Source organism: Nothobranchius furzeri, chromosome 12, assembly GCF_043380555.1.
Source record: "Nothobranchius furzeri strain GRZ-AD chromosome 12, NfurGRZ-RIMD1, whole genome shotgun sequence".
Classification (NCBI taxonomy): domain Eukaryota; kingdom Metazoa; phylum Chordata; class Actinopteri; order Cyprinodontiformes; family Nothobranchiidae; genus Nothobranchius; species Nothobranchius furzeri.
The window spans coordinates 62,085,443-62,105,714 of record NC_091752.1 but is presented as its reverse complement, the minus strand read 5'-3'; the positions used below and the strand labels follow the sequence as shown (position 1 = coordinate 62,105,714).

The following is a 20,272-nucleotide window of genomic DNA, read 5'->3' as shown; positions in this document are numbered from 1 at the left end:
GTTTTGGTAATGAACAATTAACATGGACACAGATGAATGAGTGACTAAAGCATCTGGGTGAAATCCGAATAAAATGATTAAATCCAGGGCAAACACACTCACACACACTCTCTCTCACACACACTCTCACACACACGCACACACACTCTCACACACACGCACGCAGACTCTCACACACACTCACTCACTCACTCTCACACACACGCACGCACACTCTCTCACACACACGCACACTCTCTCACACACACACTCACTCACACACGCGCACACACTCACTCTCTCTCTCTCTCTCACACGCACGCACACACGCACTCACACACACACACACACACACACACACACACACACACACACACACACACACACACACACACACACGATGATAATTTTTCATCATCAAGCTCCGTTATTTTCTGAGCAACGCCTCTTTGCTCATTGGTACAGCTCATTGGCTGTTAGTACACTTGCATGTGATTGGTTGTTGTGGTCCGTGGGCGGGGCTTCTTTCAGGAAGCGAAAGAGATTGTTGTTTTCCTCACGCGCCGGCAGCAGAAGCAGCAACGGCTAACTGTTCGGCGGGTTGTTGTCCTAGACGAGGTTGGTACCGGCGGTAGTGTGAGCCATTCTGACCCGGCAGCCGATAACCTAGCCGGTAACGGAGCTGTTACCTGCCGGCCTCCAGTCAGCTGACTGGACCTGAAAACACCCAGAAGTTCGGCTGAGTCTGAGGGGTGCCCGAGCTCCATGCCTTTTTTTCAGTTTGTTTTTGGTGTTTGACTCTGAGATCGTTAGCTGTAGCAGCTCCTGACCTTTAACCTGTAGGATCTGTAATTTCTCTGTTCGTTGACATTTTACGTCAGGTGAACCTGCCGGGGTGTGTAGATCATCACCTGTTTGTCTAGTTGTGATTGTTCTGACCTTTGACCCCCCTGCTAACACGTGTAAATGATAAATGACCCGCACTTGTATAGCGCCTCTCACAGTAAGGACTCCAAAGCGCTTTACACTACAGTGTATCATTCATCCATTCACACACACATTCACACACTGACTGACTGCTGTGTATGCTCCGGAGCAGCAGCCTGACAGAGCACCTGGGTTTATGAGGGATGATTACTCTGGTGGACATGTACTCCATCTGGACCCTTGATGATGTCTGAGCCCGTGAGGGCCAGAGGACGTGTTGTTGGGCTGGTTATGAGGGAAACGGCGTTAGAGATGGAACAGGATGTGCTTGTGTTTGTGATGACAGGATGAATGAACTGGGTCTGATGTATTTTCATTCTCCACAGGTTGGATGGCTCCACCCAGAAAGAGTCGGCTACCTAAACCTCTTCCTGAGGGTTTCATCCTGATGGACACTGAGAGGAAGAGATGGAGACTGGGAAAGGTCATTGGTCAGGGTGGCTTTGGACTCATCTATCTAGGTAGAGAGCACACACATGCACTCACTCACTCATACACACACACACACACACACACACACACACACACACACACAGGGAAACAGTCAGATTTATGTACTTATTTTTGTCAGACTTTTGCTTTGCAGCCTTTAAGTGTTTTGTACTTTAATGGTGACACATCTAAACATTGTTTTCTGCATTTTTATCTTGTTGCTTTATGTTGTTTGTGAAGCCTCCCAGGAAGTAGACAGAGCCGTTGCAGAGGACTCAGACTATGTCATAAAGGTGGTGCGTATCTATCAATGTTGATGAGTGGGGGGAGGGGGGGGGGGGGGCAGCCAGGTTGGCCCTGAACTAGTCTGCTGTGAAGCTGTTGCTAAGCCAGAAGTCAAAACGCCTTTACTGAGCTGTATACCTCCCAGCCCTCACCACCGTAGAGAGGAGCCGGCTGAGGTGGTCGGGCCTATGATGAGAATGTCCCCTGGAGGGGAAGGGGAGGTTTGGGAGCTGAATCTCTCAGGGTGGGCTGGTAGAACATTTGAACTGACTGACTCTGTGTTCAGGAGTACCAGGAGAACGGACCCTTGTTCTCAGAGCTGAAGTTCTACCAGCGAGCAGCCAAAGCAGGCAGCAGTGAGTAGAACAACCTGTCCTGGTCCCAGCAGCTCACTGGAGTACTTTTACTGATGAAGACGCACGCACGCACGCACGCACACACACACACACACACACACACGCACGCACGCACGCACACACACACACAAAGGTTTGGCTACACAGTAATTAATAATATATTAAGGCAAACACACACCTCTGAGGTGGTCGCAGCTCCTCTCCTTGCCTGTCTGAGCTCTCCAACATCTCAGTTTGGAAAGGGGTGAGGATGGGGGAGAGCACTCACCTGTAATGATGCCTGGGCCACCTCTGGGCCCCTGACCACCTGCCAGCCTGTTGGGGAGCCAGTGGAAAGAAACGTTCACACTTTATTGGGTTTGCTGTCTATACTTATGTGTGTGTGTTGGACGGATTCACATAACAACATAACCAGCAGCAGGACTAGGTGTTGGTGGACCTGTGTGGTCCAGGTTCCAGGATGATCTTTTCATTTTTCCTCTGTGTTTTTATCAGTCCAGAAATGGAAGAGAGACAGGGGACTGGACTTCCTGGGCATCCCGACATACTGGGGGTCCGGACTTGCTGAGCACCAGAACCTCAGGTATCGAGTCCCGTCACGTTAATAAGACACGTATAGTTTCAACTATGTTCCCAGGGTAGAAAGAACAATCAAATCTAAATCCTCCTGTACTTACCAAGGTACCGCTTCATGGCCATGGACCGTCTGGGCAGCGACCTGCAGAAGATCTGTGAGAGCGGCGGAGGCCGACTGAAGAAAGCCACGGTGCTCCAGCTTGGTCAGAGACTGGTGAGAAGGTCCTCTACTGAATGTGTGTGTGTGTGTGTGTGTGTTGGAGCTAACAGGGCTGGTGTCCTGTCTCTGGGTGTTTCTGTTCCAGGTGGATGTTCTGGAGTATATTCATGATAACGAGTATGTTCACGCAGACATTAAGGCAGCCAATGTCATGCTGGGTTACAGAGACCCTGACCAGGTCAGTTCTGCTCTGATTACCACCACTCCCATCCACACATCTCATTCATGTCACACAGGACAGGTGGGGCCTGTCTTTCTGTTCTCCATAACTCCAATGAGAATGAAGCCAGGCGTACACCGCGTGACTTTCTCACTCGTAGCATTCAGCTCCCTCTCAAACGGTACGCCGTCCTCGAGTCACGTCCCCACGCCGTACGTGTAGTAGCAGCACGTCGGCCTCCCAAAACCCAGAAGACCCGGAGACTGTCTGTTGCCCTTCAGACTGCAGGAGGAAATGCAGGGCTTTATTGTGACTGGGGGAAGACAAACAAAACAAGTAAACAATGTTTTGGCATCAGTTTTTTTAAATAAACGTGTGTGTGTGTGTGTGTGTGTGTTTGTGTGTTCTTGTACTTCCTACCTACTGAGAAACATTGTGAGTTCTTAACCAACAGAGTGAGGACATTTTTGTTTCCTCACTCTTTAAAACCAGTTGGTACGATGAGATGTAAGTTGTAGTTAGAGTTTTTTACAGATACGTGTGTGTGTGTGTAAAAAAAAAAAAAAAAGGGAGGGAAGCAACGTGTGTTGACACAAATACCCATAGAGCCAGGTTGGCAGGTGTCGTGTGTGAGTGGTTCTGGTACTTTTGAGTCACAACACTGATACCCTCATGAGAGTCGAGCAAAATATCAAACATGTTTGATATTCGTGCGACAGAAGCTGGTTGTGAGGTGTTAAAGATGTGGTTCTCTGATGAACCATTTTTGATTATCTCTGATTCTAACGGGTCACTCTGAGTGTTTCATGCAGGCTGAACATGAAAATAGTCTCCTACACCTATCTCCTGCAATAGTTTCTGATAGAAAACAGACGGTGAAACTCTAGGATTAGAAAATCCTGACAGATCTATGTCACACTGTCACTAACATTCATGGACCCACCCATCTGGACTCACGATGGGGAAGGCTGTTGTTGGTTTCACGTCCAGGAAACAGCAAAGAACGTCTCGGCTAGTAGAAGCTAACCATTAGCATTGGCATCTCCACCACACTGCAGAACTCCTCGAGGCTTGTGTTATTTGTGGAGGTAAAACATCAACATTGCAGATCAAACAGTCAGTGGTAGAGTTGTGTTGCTGATAGCCAATCAGAGGAGAGATGTCCACGTATCAGGAAATAAGACTTCTGATAAGTGTGTCTGACCCCCCCTGTACCCAAGTATTGGAGCTGTAAAAGTAAACTAACAGGAAGTAAACTGTGTTTTCAGGTGTACCTGGCAGACTACGGGCTGTCCTACAGGTACTGCCCTGATGGGGTCCACAAAGAATACAAGGAAAACCCTAAGAAGGGCCACAATGGAACCATGGAGTACACCAGCCTGGATGCCCACAAAGGACTTGGTAGGTCCTCCATGTCTTCACCTAATGACCCCAAACAGCTGCAGGAACCACGGCCCGCAGCTGTCCAGGTGATCAGCAGAATTTGCCTTCAGCCCTCCGTGCAGGAGTCGTTGGTGCACGCTGATGACACCCCATCATGAAACCTGCCTGGGTCACCCATAGTTCCATCTTTGCTGTAACGGAGCCAAAGTCTAGCTCTTTATATATATATATATATATATATATATATATATATATATATATATAATCAAATAAGAGAATACAATCCAAATACAATCCACCAATACAAAACAAATCCAGAAATAAAAGAGTCACTAGGCGACAGCCAAGTCATAAAAGATATTTAAATAAACGAGATTTAAAAAGCGTGACAGAGCATGTCTGTCCCGCCCAGCCCGTGACTTATACGGCGAGTGCACAGCAGCAGCTGGTCAGGACAAAGCTGTAGCAGTTCCTAGTCTTCCAGACTAGATGTGTTCAGTGGGACAAGTCATCAGTCTCTGTCTTTTTGGTGGGCCATCCTCCTTCGTCTCCCACAGCCAGTTATCCTACACCTGCTGCGATGATTGTTGTGTGTGTGTGTGTGTGTTTGTGTGTGTGTGTGTGAAACGGTCTCGCTTCCACTTCACCCTCCATCAGCTGATATTGGAACACATTACCTGGCAAATTGCCTACACGCTCGCTTTCTTCATTGACCATTGATTTCCCTGTCCACGCCCCCCCGCTGAAATCCCGGCACCGTCTCTGTTTAACAATCCTCTAATTAGCTGAAGTCATAACCTGCATCTTGTATTCATCCCCCATTAATTAAGGGCTTTGATGTATGGGTAGAGTGGGGGCTGAGCCTCAGATAACCTCCATGCGTTTACAAAGCCGGTGGTTCGATACTGACAGTCGGTACAACTCAAAACTACCCAACGGCCACGCCAGAGGTTCCATCAATGTGATCAATCAGAAAAAGGTAGAAAAAGACGACCTGGTGGTCGCAGCAGCCAAACAGAAAGCTCCTCGGTTTTAAACAGGAGCAGCAGAGAAAAACCTCATCTCAGACTCATCACGACCAAAAATGAAAAGCCTCTATTCTCCAGCAGAATGCTCTGACTTAGAGATGCACCGGTACCGGTAGGGGTGCATCTCTAAATCTGACTGGAGCCACAACAGTGCTGAACAGCAGCAGCAATGGTGATCAGTGCTAAAACACACCGTTTATCAACACTTAGCCTTCAAAAACCACCAACTTCCCTTCCTAACATAGTCGTCGTTACTTCCTGCAGGCTAGAGCACGTCACACGTTCTTGTCCAAGGACCAAACCCCCGTGGCATCCTTCTCCACCGGGATGCTGCCAGGTTGCCATGGTGAGGGTTGGTGAGCGCAGCAGTTCTGTGTACGCGGAGCTAAACGGTGTAATTACCAGCATTTGGTGGGCGGACAGCAGACTGATGACCGTCTTTAAACAACAGATCTGTGAGGCAGAGGGGTTAGGAGGGCGCCACCGCGCCGCGCCAATAACAATAGAGCCTAATCAGCAGCTGCTGTCACCTCCCAGTCTGAACCCGTTCATCCAGTTCCTGCACACACACACACACACACACACACTTGATCAGACACACGCATGATCATACAAACGTTTAAGGGTATTTTGTCATTGTGTGGACCAGCCAGATGTCCCCACAATGTGGACATGTCCACACACTACAGGTTAAAGTCAAAATGTGTCCACTTAAGTATAAAAAGGCAAGCACACACACACACACACACACACACACACACACACACACACACACACACACACACACACACACTGGGATTTGGACCATGTTTCTGTTTCTGTTTAGTGAATCAGGAACTACAGGATCACTTCCTGTAGTGTTCCACATAACCACATCTCACTGTGAGGCCAGAGATGGGCGTAAGTAGCAGACTAGCATGAACACGTTCTTACAGGTGAGTTTGGACCAGACCTGGTCAGAGACATGTCCCGTCCTCTCAGCAGAGGAGACTGGGTGTCCTAAACTTGAATCCAAACTGATACTAAAATGAAAATGTGAGTTTGGAATGACCAGCTGTTCCTCTGCACTATTTCCTCCGTGTTGAACTTTGCAACTTACTGTGTCTAAACCTACTTTCCTGAGACGGTCAGGATGTAATCAGATTATGGCCTTGGTAATCTAGCCCAGTGTGCTCAGCATCACGCTCTGCCTTTGGTTCCTGGCTGACAGGATCAATGAGAATGCGGCTGACAGAGATTTGTCCCTTCTGGTGGAGGCAGTCGATAGCTCATCTCTCCTGAGATGTATGGCAGACTCCCCAGGCCGGAGCTCACCGGTGGACTTGGGTATCGACAGACCACACGTGATGTAGATGTAAACCCTCTGGGTTATTCAGAGCTCATTTGGACTTTCTGTTCTAATCAGTCAGTCAGTTCCTTATTTTTCTGAGCTGTTTGGTTTAAAGTCTGGGATCAGCTGAGCCATCGGTGGAGCATTTATATGAGAACCAAACTAGAGACAATGAGCTCCACTCTTTAGCTCTGCAGGTCTGAAAACACTTACAAACCACATCCTAACCCTAACCCTCATCAGCAAACACCTATATGGGTCATCAGTCCTAGCGTGGAAGCGAACATGGAAGAGCAGTGGCTCTACTCTGAGCTCCTCCCCCATCACATTAACCAAATCTCATGATCGGAGGTGAGGATTGGGAAGAAGAATGACAGTAACAATAAGAGCGCTGCCTTTTGGCTTGGCTCCCTCAACTCAAAAGACCAGTTCTCCTCTACATAAGGTGGGACCTCCCAGACCCAGGGTTTGAAGTCCACCCTTTTTGGGTGGAGAAACAGCCCTTGGACTTGGAGATGTTGATGCTCATCTCGGCTACAGCAGGAGCGGTTTTCATAGTTCGATGGAGCTAAAGCCTAATGTCTATGTCTACGTCTGCGTCGGGGCGGAGACACGCAACACCATTATCCTTCCTTTCGAGCGCAGATTCGAGCTCTCTTTTCTAAACATCCGTCCGTCGAAACGGAGAACACACGCTTTTGATTGGTCAAGGCACCGCTGTCGTCTACACTGCCACCATTGTGCCCTCAAAAACATAAAGAGAGCCGAGGATATCTAGCGGCAGACACGGAGCAGCTTGAAGAATACCTCGTTTTATTCATCCGTGACTGGAGGAGTGAAAAGATGCGCAGCAAGCATTTTATTTGTGGAGGAAAACGACGGGAAACATTGGTTTAGAGGTGGCGAGTGCATGAAGAGTGTCATTTATTTGCTTTGTATTTTACTAATTCATTTGGAGCTGACTGTTTTACTTTATGACCCACATTCTAGAACGTTTTCCTTTTCTTTGAGCAAAAATGCTAGAACATGTATTCACAAAATTTGAGTAGCAGGAAGCATGAAGTGCGCTAAAACTTTCTGGTAGACAGCTGCGTTGACCTTGGACCTCAGAAAACACAACGGACCATCGCCAGAAGATGACATGGCACCCCAAACCATCACTGACTGTGGAAACTTTACACTGGACCTCAAGCAACGTGGATTCTGTGCCTCTCCTCTCTTTCTCCAGACTCTGGGACCTTGATCTGCTAAGGAAATCCAAACTTTACTTTCATCAGTGAACATATAACTTTTGACCACATAGCGGCAGTCCAGCCTTTAGCCCAGGTGAGACACTTCTGACCCCGTCTCTTTTTTTAAGAGTGACACAAGGAATGCGACAGGTGAACCCCATGCCTTGCACACGTCTGTGTGTGGTGGTTCTTGAAGCAATGACTCTAGCTGCAGTCCGCTCTTTGTGAATCTCCCCATCTTTGAATGGGATTTGCTTCACGGTCCTCTCCAGGGTACGGTTATGCCTATCGCTTCTACACTTTTTTTCTACCACATCTTGACCTTCCCTTCACCTCTCTATTAATGTGCTTGGACACTGAGCTCTGTGAACAGCCAGCATCTTTAGCAATGACCTTTTGTGTTTTGCCCTTTTTGTTGCATTGGTCTTAATTGATATTCTAATATCCAGAGATACAGAATTCAGGACTTTCATTAGTTGTCAACTATAATCATCAACATAAAATAAACATATCAGTCTGTGTGTAATGAATGAATCTAATATACAAGCTTCACTTTTTGAATGGAATTACTAAAATAAATCAACTTTGTCCTGATATTTTTATTTTATGGGCAGTGCCTGTTTACTGGAAATGAAGAACTATGAACTGGTTCGTTTTTGGAACAGTGAACAAAACTTTATGAATTATGAACTAAAAAAGGAACTAGTATAAACTGAACTTTGAAATAGTTCATTTATAAAACAAACTTTCCCACCAGTGGTGAACATCAGTGTTGAGACCGTAAAATATCCAACCCTACGGCACTTGTCCACCTGTTACAGGTCCATCAAGACGCAGTGACCTCCAGATTCTGGGCTTCTGCCTTCTTCACTGGTTATGTGGTTCTCTACCGTGGGATGGAGTCCTGAAGCATCCCGCTCAGGTCCAGGAGGCTAAAGCTCGGTAGGAGGTGGACATGTGAAATGCTTCTGTAGAGCTATAGTCATAGGTTCCTTAAGCCTACATCAGTAACTAGATGGTTTCAGACTCAGCTCCATTACTACCCTTCTGTAGTTAAGTGGTAGACCTCTGGTCCTTTCTCCTATTGCTTCTAAGCCCGTCTCAGTGTACTCACCCTTCCTGTTCTCAGACTGATGGATAATCTGCCAGACTCGGTTCTGGAGCTGTCTGTGGACGGTGCTGTCACAGGTAAGTTGAGGCTGCTGGCCTTCTCTGGGTTTCTAAACATAATTTTTAGTTTAATGGAGACTTTGGATGCAGGGCAGGATGTTTGTAGAGACGAAGAGTACAAAAGTGTCCAATTAGCTGTAGCGTGTAGCTCCTGGGACACTGCACAGTTGAGGTACCGTAGACTCGGCTGGACAGACCCAGAAGACCAAGGTGCTGTTTGACTCAGCTGCAGGTTGTTGTCACCTAGCAACAGTTTGATAAAGGTAAAGGTGGAATAGATGTTTTCTTGTGCTTCAAACAAGCAATTTTATGAAAACACACAATTCAAAGGTCCCTGTAGTTGGTTGCTAACCCAACTCACCTACGTAACCATATAACCACATGGTGCGCTAGCTAAGAGTGGTGAAAAACTAGGTTGGTCCTTAACTTTACAATCACAGCAGCTCAGTCTGGAGAAAGCCCACAACAACAGATCCAGAACCCGGCCCACCCTCCTCCCACTCACACAGGTATCCAGTCAGTTCTCATTTGGGTATTCTTGAGGACTAAACAGCTCTGAAGGAGTCTGAAGACCAGATCTGCAGGATTGTCCAGAACCTTTTCAGGTACCTCGGGTTCTGGACCAGCTTGTCCCACTGGCAGGCTTCTGTTGTTCTCTTCATAAGGAGAGGTCTCACCTGTGTGTTGTACCAGAGCTCCCAAAAAACCCAGCTGCTCACCTTAGATAAGAGCTGCAGGATGTGTGTGTGTGTGTGTGACACCAACACAGAGCTGTAACAGCAGATCACACACAGAGGGTCTTATCAGCACCATGAGACCTTCAGGCCTCTGAGCTCCAGCCCGACTCAAACACCATCACCATCAGAACGTTTGATAGCACATGACACGTTATTGTATTATAAACGACTTCTGAGTGGATCCGGCCTTTTTGGCTGTTTCCAGACGAGGTGGCCTTGTTCCTGCTTCATGTGAAAACTCTGGACTACCAAGATAAACCAGACTACCAGCTTCTGAAAGCCCTGCTGACCAAAGGGGTCACAGGAAGGCTGGACTTCTCTGTCCCAGCAGGGTCGGCCGGCAGGAACCCTCGCAGCAGGGACAAGGTGAGCACATGACGAGAGATGATTGGCTGAAGGTCAGACCACCTCCAGATCTGCTCACAGAGTGGTTGCATCCTGTCCACAGAAGGCAGAACCAGCCAGAACCAGACCAGAGCCTGTTGAGGTGGACTACGAAGACCCCGATAGGAGGAAGACCAAAGCAGTGCCAGCTCGCTATATCAGAGGCCCCCCCCTCAGGAACGACCACCCACAGCAGGTAAGGTCCAGCGTGCCCCGCCCCCTTAAAAACCTGTTTGCTGGTGTGAGGTCCAAACTATCTGGTTCTGGTCTCTAAATGGGCTCATCTGGGTCCTGAACCATGTCGTGTTCATGCTGAGGAGGAGCAACTAAGCGGAGTTCTGTTCTGTGTCAGCAGGACCCGGTTCCACCTGCTGTCAGACGGACCCTGAAGCAGAGGTCCAGAGGGGCCCATGAGGACGAGGGCAGTGAGGAGGAGGCGGAGGCCAGGCCTAAAGCTATCCCTGCTTGTTACCTGAGAGGTCCCCCAGTCAGCCGGGGCGCTCGACCCAAACAGGTGTAAGTCCAAACGGGTCTTGGCGGTTCCTTTGGGATGAACAAGAACCATGTTTATGGACCACCTCTCTCACACACACACACACTAAAGCTTTCTCTGAGTTTTATTAGAATGCACACTTGAATTTTAACAGAGAACTAAACCCAAACCCGACAGGCCGACTGCAGGGAGACCAGAGAAGCCACCCACATGGAACCAGAGACACAGAACTTGCTTCTCTCACACGGAGCAGCCAGAGCTCGGGGACGGAGGACCAGTCCCTGTTGGAGTAGGCCACGGTCAGATCTTTAGGGAAGACGGAGATGGTTCCGTTCCTGATCTGACACACTCACAGAGGTCCTGGTTCTTCTACGTTTGGGTCGGCCTTCTTCTGGGTGTGGTTTTAGAATGTGCCAAAGTGCTTCTGGACCGGTTTGACGACTTCAGCAGCTGATCGGCATGTTAGAGGTTCTGTGGGTTCTGGGAACACGGGCCTCCTCTCACACTGCCTGGGTCACCATCTTCACTGTGATGGGCTGAAACAGAAGGACCGGGTTCAGCTGTGTGTGTGTGTGTGAGTGCATGTGTGTGTGTGAACACACACCTTGCTGCAGTAGGGACACTCTCCAAACATCAGGCTGAAGCTCTTCCTGCTGGAGGGTAGCACTCGGAGCCACTGAAGAAGAGAAGATTAGGGTTCTGGTGAGCCCAGATGTTTCTACAGCATGTTCTGAGGGTGGACCGTGTGTGCAGAGCAGAAACCACCCAGACCCAGAACTTGGTCCATCACAACCTCAGCTTCTCAGCACATTTACACACAAACAGCTGGACCATGAAATCCCATCAGCTGGTGAGGTCCAGCTGAGAGGAGCTCAGACCCGCTGTGATGAGTGACCACAATAATACTAGTACTATAGTACAGATATACTATAGTACTAGCATCTGTGCTCTCCTGATTGCTTGTGCTGCTGACCTCTAACCACATCATCATTTGCCTTTGGAGAGTTTTGACCTTTGATGTTGAGACATTTCTATGCAGCTCATTTTACCAATGTGAAGCAGAATTTAGTACAAATTAAAATAAATTTTGAAATGTAAAAATCCATGAGGACATTTAGACCCTTTTCATGAAAAGTTTGGACATCCCTGATTCATCACCACGGAGAGTGTGACATCAGAGCTGTTTAGGATCAGAATCAGACACTAAACACATCTGTTACCCGAAAGAAGGATGCTGCTATAAAAGCAGAGAAGAGCCTGGAGGGCCCGACAGGGTGTGTGTGTGTGTGTGTGTGTGTGTGTGTGTGTGTGTGTGTGTGTACCTCATAGAGGCAGGCCTGGTGGAAGGGCTGGCCACAGCGGGGGTCATTGCACACTTGATCTGGGATGGCGGTCCCAAGCCGATATGAGTAACAGATGCCACACTCAATGCTGAAACTCTACACACACACACATTGACCCTGGATGAGTACTACCGAAGTCTTTTCACATGGTCACATTTAATGTGATTCCTCCCAGCCACAGACATTTCCTGTTTTAGACGTAAGTTGTTCCGCTGTCACCGGCACATACGGTTACCGCTAGCCTGTTCAAACAGCGGCCGCATAGTGACTCTGATTGGTTATTGTCTTGTCTAGTGCCGCCTCTCACAATTGCTGAGTTTTTTTCCATTAGCCTATCTTTTCCAACTTCTGTTTGGATTTTCATTAATGTCAATTATCTTTGTCGCCTTTTATTTAGTAACAGAAAAAAAATACTAGAAACGGCGAAGCCACGAACGGTAAAGCTGGGGACTATGTTTGGCACATTTGAGGTGCCATTTTTCATTAAACACAATTTATTTTTATGAGTCGTTCCTTCAACCCGGGAAAATGAGAAGCTTGGATCCGAGGACCCTCCCGAGATCCACTGGTTATGTATTTATATCAACAGAAACATTACTGGGTCATTTTGTCTTGTTGGAGAACATTTGGTACAAATCTGGAGGTATCGTCCAGCCCTAGCGCCGGTGACCGGCCTCTGGGTCCATCTGAAAGGGTTGTTTTGCCTGCAGCATCCAGACACGGTAAAAACAACATCTGGTCTGAACAAGTTTTTAGTTCTGCTCTGAATGTTGATGATGCTAAAGCATTAATCACCATGGCAACAGCAGATAAACATAACGCCCTCTTAACCCATCTGCAGTGAGGGAGAAACGTTCGAGTTAAAAACACATAAATGGTTTCATGTGATTAAAGCAGGATGAGGAGACGGGACTCAGACAGTTATTATTCTAATGCACGCGCACACGCACACATACAGTCACTCGCACACACACACATTCACTCGCACACACACACACACAGTCACTCGCACACACACACACACACACACACACACTCGCACACACACATTCACTCGCACACACACACACACACAGTCACTCGCACACACACACACACACACACACATACATACAGTCACTCGAACACACACAGTCACACGCACACACACACATTCACTCACACACACACACAGTCACTCGCACACACACACTCACACACACACACACACACATACAGTCACTCACACACACACACAGTCACTCGCACACACACACACACAGTCACTCGCACACACACACACACAGTCACTCGCACACGCACACACACACACTCACACACACACAGTCACTCGCACACGCACACACACAGTCACTCGCACACGCACACACACACACACACACACTCACACACACACACATACAGTCACTCACACACACACACTCACACACACACACACATACAGTCACTCGCACACACACAGTCACACGCACTCACTCACACACACACACACACACACACGAGTCACTCGCACACACACAGTCACACGCACACACGCACACACACACACACCGTCACACACACACACACACTCAGTCACTCGCACACACACACACACACACACAGTCACACACACCGTCACTCGCGCACACACACGCTCTCGCGCGCACACACACACACACACCGTCACACACACACACACACTCAGTCACTCGCACACACACACACACACACACAGTCACACACACCGTCACTCGCGCACACACACGCTCTCGCGCGCACACACACACACACACTCTCCTGATAGGAGCGTACGTTGGTCAGACCGAGAGTGAAACTGCCACCTACAGATTTTTCGTGGGAGGTTGGTGACGGGAATTCAATTTCCAGAACATCCTGAAGGTTGGTGAAGACACTGGAGTCAGGGTTCCTGCCAGCAGACCACACACACACACACACACACACACACACACACACACACACACACACACACACACACACACATAAATGCCTGCAGACATACTAGCTGACACTTTGAACTCATTTAGAAACAGAACTTGTGTTTCTGCTGAACGAGGCAGGAGGAATGTTCTGCTGTTAAAATCCTGTAGCACCGGATGGTTCTGATGGATGTAGTTCCAACAGGAGGGTTTAGGACTACTTCTGTAAAAACAAACTCAGAAGCATCAGGGTTTCCACAGAGTGTCCCATCATGATGTCTAGTTAAACCTCTCCCTGTATCGTCTCTCTGTGGAGAACCACTGAGACATAACCCTAACCCTAAGGGGAAAATGGAGGATTTTAGGACCAGGAAGAGAAACTCATCAGCTGCTTTAAAGGTGTGGTTCACTATAATAATTGTCTCTGGTTATAAAGGGTCACTCTGAGTTTCACATGCAGGCTGAACATGAAAATAGTCTCCTACACCTATCTCCTGCTTTAGCTTCTTATAGAAAACAGATGGTGAAACTCTAGGAATAGAAAAGCCTGACAGATCTCCGTCACACTGTCACTTACATTCATGGACCCACCCATTTTGACACACAAGGAAGGCTGTTGTTGGCTTAGCAGCCAGGAAACAGCAGAGAACGTCTCGGCTAGTAGAAGCTAACTAATAGCATTAGCAACTCCATCACACAGCAGCACTTCTCCAGACTTCTCTTATTTGTGGAGGTAAAACATCCACGTTGCAGAGTAAACAGAGTCAGTGGTAGAGTTGTGTAGCTTTTAGCCAATCAGAGGAGAGATACCAAATATAGCATGGCAAGCCATTCTACATGTTACGACTTTTACGGTCTGGGGATGGGATATAAAGCTGTCATCTCCCTTCCTCAAGGCTCTACCTGCAGGAGACTGCCCCTCCTCCTCCTCGTGTTTGCACACCTGGGCCCAATCAGCTCATCAGCAGCAGAAATGACGAGCTGCCAGGCTCAGATGGTGAAAGAGACGGAATCCATGCCATGGCTTTGTGTTTGCTCCATTGTTGTTTTAAAGGTTTTTAGTCAGGCTGTTTTTAATGGGTAACCCCGGCTTTCCACCGCCTGCGAAAGCAGTCGCATAACATCATAACGGAGTTCTACCCGCGAGCTCATTCCCTATAGGGACAATTCTTACACGAAATGGGAGTGAAAGCGTTCCACACAGCTGATTCCATAACGTTACAAAATCACGGGAGAATTACAACACCACACGTGATTTCAGACGTTCACACACAATAATAAGCATGGAGAAAGACAGCTGCATGCATGAAAAAATGCCCGTGGGGTATTTTCTGTTCTGTTTACATCGGTCACAGAAGTTCACAGGGAACGTGACCTTTATTTTGAAAGTTTCAGGATGTTCTACATTGCTTTAGTGTTCAACTCTGTCTGGCTCGATCTAAACTGCAGAGATTGACGTGTTTTAGAAGCGTAGCGCGTCAAAAATAGACTCGAAACGTAATGAAAGCTTGCCCTCGCTTCTGGGGTGCATCCAAAACTTCACTCTTAACTGCCGGTGGAAATGAACTCATCCACTATAATGGCAGCTAATCACCGCGTTTACGTTTGGCGACATTCTGATGCGCAGTGGAAAGGAGGGGTAAAAGCCAGAGTGCTTTACATTTGAAAACAGGCGAGAAACCAGAGTGCTGGTTATGTGTGGGAGCATTTTAGATGTGTGTTTTAATTGGAAATCCCCATTTTAAACATCTCACCACTAGCCTTTTTAACACTATTTTAACCTTTTAGAAATGGAGCTTTGTGTTTAAAATCCTCATTTATAATAAAACTGTGTTTTAATTTGACCATCCTGCCCACGCCTGTTTCTGTTACGCCCTTGTTCTTCATTTTAGCACCAACACCTGGTCGTAACACTAAACATGTGCATACAGACCGGCCAACCTTGTCAAAACTTTTTGAGTAACACATTCGCGGCGTTTTTTCGCAGACTTTTGCTACTCCGTTGCATTCCACGCTATAACGTCCCCATTCACTGGCTGGAAACAACTTTTTGAAGAGTCCAAAGTTTCGTGTATTTTAATATTAAACAGTAAAAGTCAATAGTTGCATTTGCTTACCTCATAGAATATGTGTGCCTATACAAACTGATAGCAACAAGCTACTTGCGTAGAATTATTTAAACACCTAATTAATCAAAAATAATTTAAAAATATTTCAATCTGTATTAATTGATAATGATTTGTTTTGTGTATTGCAACAGGTGGCTCTGTTTTCAAGAATGTAATATTAAACTGGCTTAAAGCACATGTGCACACACCACTGGGTCTAATTTATAGATTACCTGCAGCTCCCTGGTGACTCATGTTTACGTCATAATGGCATGTTGTGCAAAATGCATGGTGAGGTCGTTTAGAGGGTCGCAAGCATGGCCACAATTTTTAAATTAGAGTTTTTTTCTCATGAATTTGGCAAATAGTTATATTTATTCATTCTGCTTGTTTCATTTTATTTATTTATTTATTAATTTATTGTTTGTTTTGTACAAACCCAAATTGGTCCCCTTTCTAGTTTCTAAATCCAGCTAATTTTTCCACTTCCTGAATCTTTAATCTGCTCTAATTATAAAATATTTTATTCCATGGGTGACCGATATAAACTAGCTACTATTTATAAACATGTAGCACTGAAAACACATGTTGCAGACATGATAATCCAAACTCACAATACATCACTGGAGAAAGTTGCCTTCTTTGGAGTTTCACTGATTTACTAAAGGTTTCACATTTTACCAGCTGTCTGTTATGGGTTTTGCTGTTAATGTAGAATAATCTAGTCCAGATTTGAAGAAGTGTTGTAGTTTAGAGCTGGACCAGCTCTACGGTGTACCAGATTAAATTCAATTCAATTCAAGTTTAGTTATATAGCGCCAAATCACGACAAGAGTCGTCTCAAGGCATTTCACATAATAAACATTCCAATACAGGTCAGTGCATTAAGCCAATCAGAAATAATGTTTCCTATATAAGGAACCCAGCAGGTTGCATCAAGTCACTGACTAGTGTCAGTGACTTTACAGCAATCCTCATACTAAGCAAGCATATAGCGACAATGGAGAGGAAAACTCCCTTTTAACATGAAGAAACCTCCAGAGAATCCTGGCTCAGTATAAGCAGCCATCCTCCACAACTCACTGGGGATCGAGAAGACAGGCGCGCACGCACGCACGCGCGCACACACACGCACGCGCACACGCACACGCACACGCACACACACACACACACACACACACACACACACACACACACCAGATCTAAGCTGGACCAGATCTAAGGTCGACCAGATCTAAGCTGGACCAGATGAAACTGTAACAAATCAAATTAAAGCTGCAAACAGCGTTGTTCGGCCCTCGCAACTCTGTGCCGCTCCAGCCTGGCTGGCAGCCTGGGGCACCCAGGCATGTCCGTGGAACAGAAACGTCGACCCCCGCGACCCCAGACACCTCGTACGCACCTCACCCTGACTCAGCATCTCCTCTGAGCCCACCATTAAATTACACATCTCACCACTAGGGGATACTCCATCTTTCCCACACTGTATGTGTGATGACACAGACCAAGTTTAATGCTATTCTGACCACGTTTATTGAAATTATTGAACGTTAAAGTTATCTAGGGGGCGCTGTGACCAACTACAGAAAAATCCCATTGAGGTCAGCTTTGGTAGACAAAGATGGTTTTCTGTTATTTTGGCATCAATCAGACATTTGTGTTATCTAGAGCCAGAGAGCCGAAAGGGGGTGGAGCTAAAGGGGTTTGAACAAACAACCACATCAATGTCTTTGGTGCAGTCACGTGATGACACAAGCCAAGTCTAATGCCATTCTGACCTTCTATTAGGAAGTAATTAACTTTTAATCTTATCTAGGGGGCGCTGTGACCAATTACATAAAATCCCATTAGGGAGTCAAAGATGGTTTTATGGTAGTTTGGCATCAATCAGACATAGCGTGTGCTTTCTAGAGCCAGATAGCTGAAAGGGGCGGAGCTAAAAGAATTTGAACCAACAACCACATCATTGTGTTTGGTGCAGTCACGTGATGACACAAGCCAAGTATATTGTCATTCTGACCTTGTCTTTAGTAGTTAGTAAAGTTTAAACCTATCTAGGGGGCACTGTGACCATTTACAACTAAATCCCATAGCGGTCATCTTTGGTCATCAAAGATGGTTTTATGTTAATTCGGCATCAATCAAACGTTGCATGGGTCATCTAGAGACAATAGGCTGTAAGTGGGCGTAGTTAAAGAAATTTGAACGAGTGAGCACATACATGTGTTGATTGCAGTTGCGTGATGACTCCCACCATGTTTGCTAATGTTTGGAGCTTTTTTGTAGAAGTTACAAAGGTTTTATTGTATCTAGGGGGCGATGTCCCAAATTTAGGAAAATATCCCATGGAGCAGTTTGTAGGTTGATAACAATCATTTGCGTGTAATTTGGTGTGAATCGCATTATGCATGTGTTATTCAGGGCCTGATATCTGTCAGGGGTGGCGCTAAAGCGATATCAACCAATTACCATAGGATTGTGTTGGGTGCCTTTGTGTGATGACACATAGCACGTTTGGTGCAGTTGCGACCTCGTCTGTGGGAGTTATTACAGTTTTAAAGGTATGTAGGGGCGCTGTGGTGATATTTTACAACGTTCACCAACCGTTTGTGCCTCATTGGCTAAAGGACATGATTGTTGATTGCCATGTTCAGTTTCGTGCAGATCGGAAAATGCTTGTGGAAGTTACAGTCAAATGTAAGGTCACGGCATCATGCTAGAATTCGCCATGGCATCAAAGCCCCTCCCTTTCTGGAAAGCTATCAGAACTGAATGGTCATTACAGCATCATGAAGACAGTGTATGGCCTTAGTGTCATGTTGACTAAATTAGAGGGGACAAATATGGGCATTTCACCATAAAACAATAGACTTCCTGTTGTCAGGGGGCGGGGCTTAGGTGATGTCAGCTGTCCACATTGTCATTGTCTTGAGATGTGGTCAGTGATCACACAGACAAAGTTTGACATAGATCTGATCATGCGCATGGGAGTTATTGCGTCAAGTAATGTAATGGCAAAAGGTCAAAGTTTGAGGCTTAGCCACGCCCACACCTTTCAACTTTTGAAAAATCCAACAGTTGAATTTTTTCCCCTATGTCTTAAGAGTTTATAGCATAAGTTTGAAGGCGATTGGAGAAAAGGGCGATGGGGCATCACTCTCCAAACAACGTGCACGAAAACCACTAAATCGAGTACTTGGACCAAAATGGCTGACTTCCTGTGTGACACTGGCCTTGGCTCCAAGAGACATTTTAGTAGGTCCCGAGGCACTACATTAGTGTATCAAATTTCATAATCCTCAGTCAAAGCATGGCTTGGGGCTGACAGTTTTATTGGTTCTAGGAGGTGCTATTTCAGAAAATAGGCCACGCCCACCAAATTTTCACATCAGATTTTTTGGGGGGCTGGACTAGGATCGCTCACCAGAAGTTTCATCACAATATCTTTAGAAATGATGAAATGGGAGGCAAACGAATGGCCATGGCGGTACGCCTGACTTCGCCGTGCTGCCACAGCCCCGCCCTCTTTTGAAAACCCCCACGTCAAGCAACCCTCACTTGTCTTGAGTTACCAGCTACAAATGTGTGGTGATTAAGTGAAATGGGGCAATTTGGGACCTATCACAGTAAAACTTGACCTTTTTGGTCCTGAGGGGGCAGGGTTTGTGTGATGTCATCATTCGACCATTCAGTTTAGTTTGTGGGTGGATGTCGAATGACCATAGAAATTTTTGTAACTCTATTCCATTCGGTTATGAAGTTATAGCCATTTATATTTTTTTGGCGAGTAGTCAACCTTCGAGGCCTGGCCCCGCCCCCTCAGCATATACGAAAAGTCAGTTTTATTTTTTCTATTTGATCGCCCATTCCTTCTGAGCAATTTCCCGTGCGAAAAATGATTGAGTAAATCAATCAGAAGCGGACCCTAAAAATGGCCAAAACGGGTAAAAATCGCCATTTCAACCCAAAATGGCCGACTTCCTGTTTGGTGTTGAACATGGTTGCAGGAGACTTTTCTGTGCGGACTGTTGAATTCTACAAGTGTACAAACTTCATAACTGTACGACAAACTAAGGTGCCTCCAAAATCTCCAAAAAGCCAATTTACTTGGCGGAAGAAAAATAAACATTAGAAAAACAATAGGCCTTCG

General features: G+C 46.5%; 2 protein-coding genes across 11 annotated transcripts in view; one reads left to right on the top strand and one right to left on the bottom strand.

Annotated features, from left to right (window-relative positions):
• The first annotated feature begins 465 nt into the window (after window positions 1–465).
• vrk2 (VRK serine/threonine kinase 2) lies at window positions 466–11,855 on the top strand. Of its 4 annotated transcripts, none has more exons than XM_054750643.2 (14): window positions 466–597; window positions 1,293–1,427; window positions 1,639–1,694; window positions 1,970–2,039; window positions 2,535–2,622; window positions 2,721–2,829; window positions 2,921–3,013; window positions 4,264–4,396; window positions 8,790–8,910; window positions 9,098–9,156; window positions 10,081–10,241; window positions 10,324–10,455; window positions 10,615–10,775; window positions 10,930–11,855. In XM_054750643.2, the coding sequence occupies exons 2-14, from the start codon at window positions 1,298–1,300 to the stop codon at window positions 11,204–11,206; spliced, it is 1,590 nt and encodes a 529-aa protein (XP_054606618.1). In that variant the 5' UTR covers window positions 466–597; window positions 1,293–1,297; the 3' UTR covers window positions 11,207–11,855. The 4 variants fall into 4 exon arrangements, with proteins under 4 accessions (XP_054606618.1, XP_054606620.1, XP_054606619.1 ...); XM_054750645.2 differs by having other exon boundaries at window positions 10,612–10,775; XM_070542795.1 differs by lacking the exon at window positions 466–597 and adding an exon at window positions 604–731 and having other exon boundaries at window positions 10,612–10,775.
• fancl (FA complementation group L) overlaps window positions 10,859–20,272 on the bottom strand; it is a 30,446-nt gene continuing 21,032 nt past the window's right edge. For 3 of the 7 annotated variants that reach the window (XM_054750650.2, XM_054750647.2, XM_054750649.2), the window contains 4 exons: window positions 13,923–14,004; window positions 12,075–12,191; window positions 11,357–11,428; window positions 10,859–11,288 (listed from right to left, as the gene is read on the bottom strand). In XM_054750650.2, the coding sequence (XP_054606625.2) occupies window positions 11,386–11,428; window positions 12,075–12,191; window positions 13,923–14,004 (242 nt within the window). In that variant the 3' untranslated portion in view covers window positions 10,859–11,288; window positions 11,357–11,385. Of the gene's footprint in view, window positions 11,429–12,074; window positions 12,192–13,922; window positions 14,005–20,272 lie in introns of all 7 variants that reach the window. The other 4 variants (XM_054750646.2, XM_054750648.2, XR_008565831.2 and 1 more) reach the window with 3 other exon arrangements.

Excerpts from the sequence above, each read along its gene's own strand:
- vrk2 (XM_054750645.2), top strand. The coding sequence starts at position 1,298 with ATGGCTCCACCCAGAAAGAGTCGGCTACCTAAACCTCTTCCTGAGGGT. Across the intron at positions 4,397-8,789 it reads GGATGCCCACAAAGGACTTG|GTCCATCAAGACGCAGTGAC; the intron begins GTAGGTCCTCCA and ends CACCTGTTACAG. Across the intron at positions 10,776-10,929 it reads GGCGCTCGACCCAAACAGGT|GCCGACTGCAGGGAGACCAG; the intron begins GTAAGTCCAAAC and ends CAAACCCGACAG.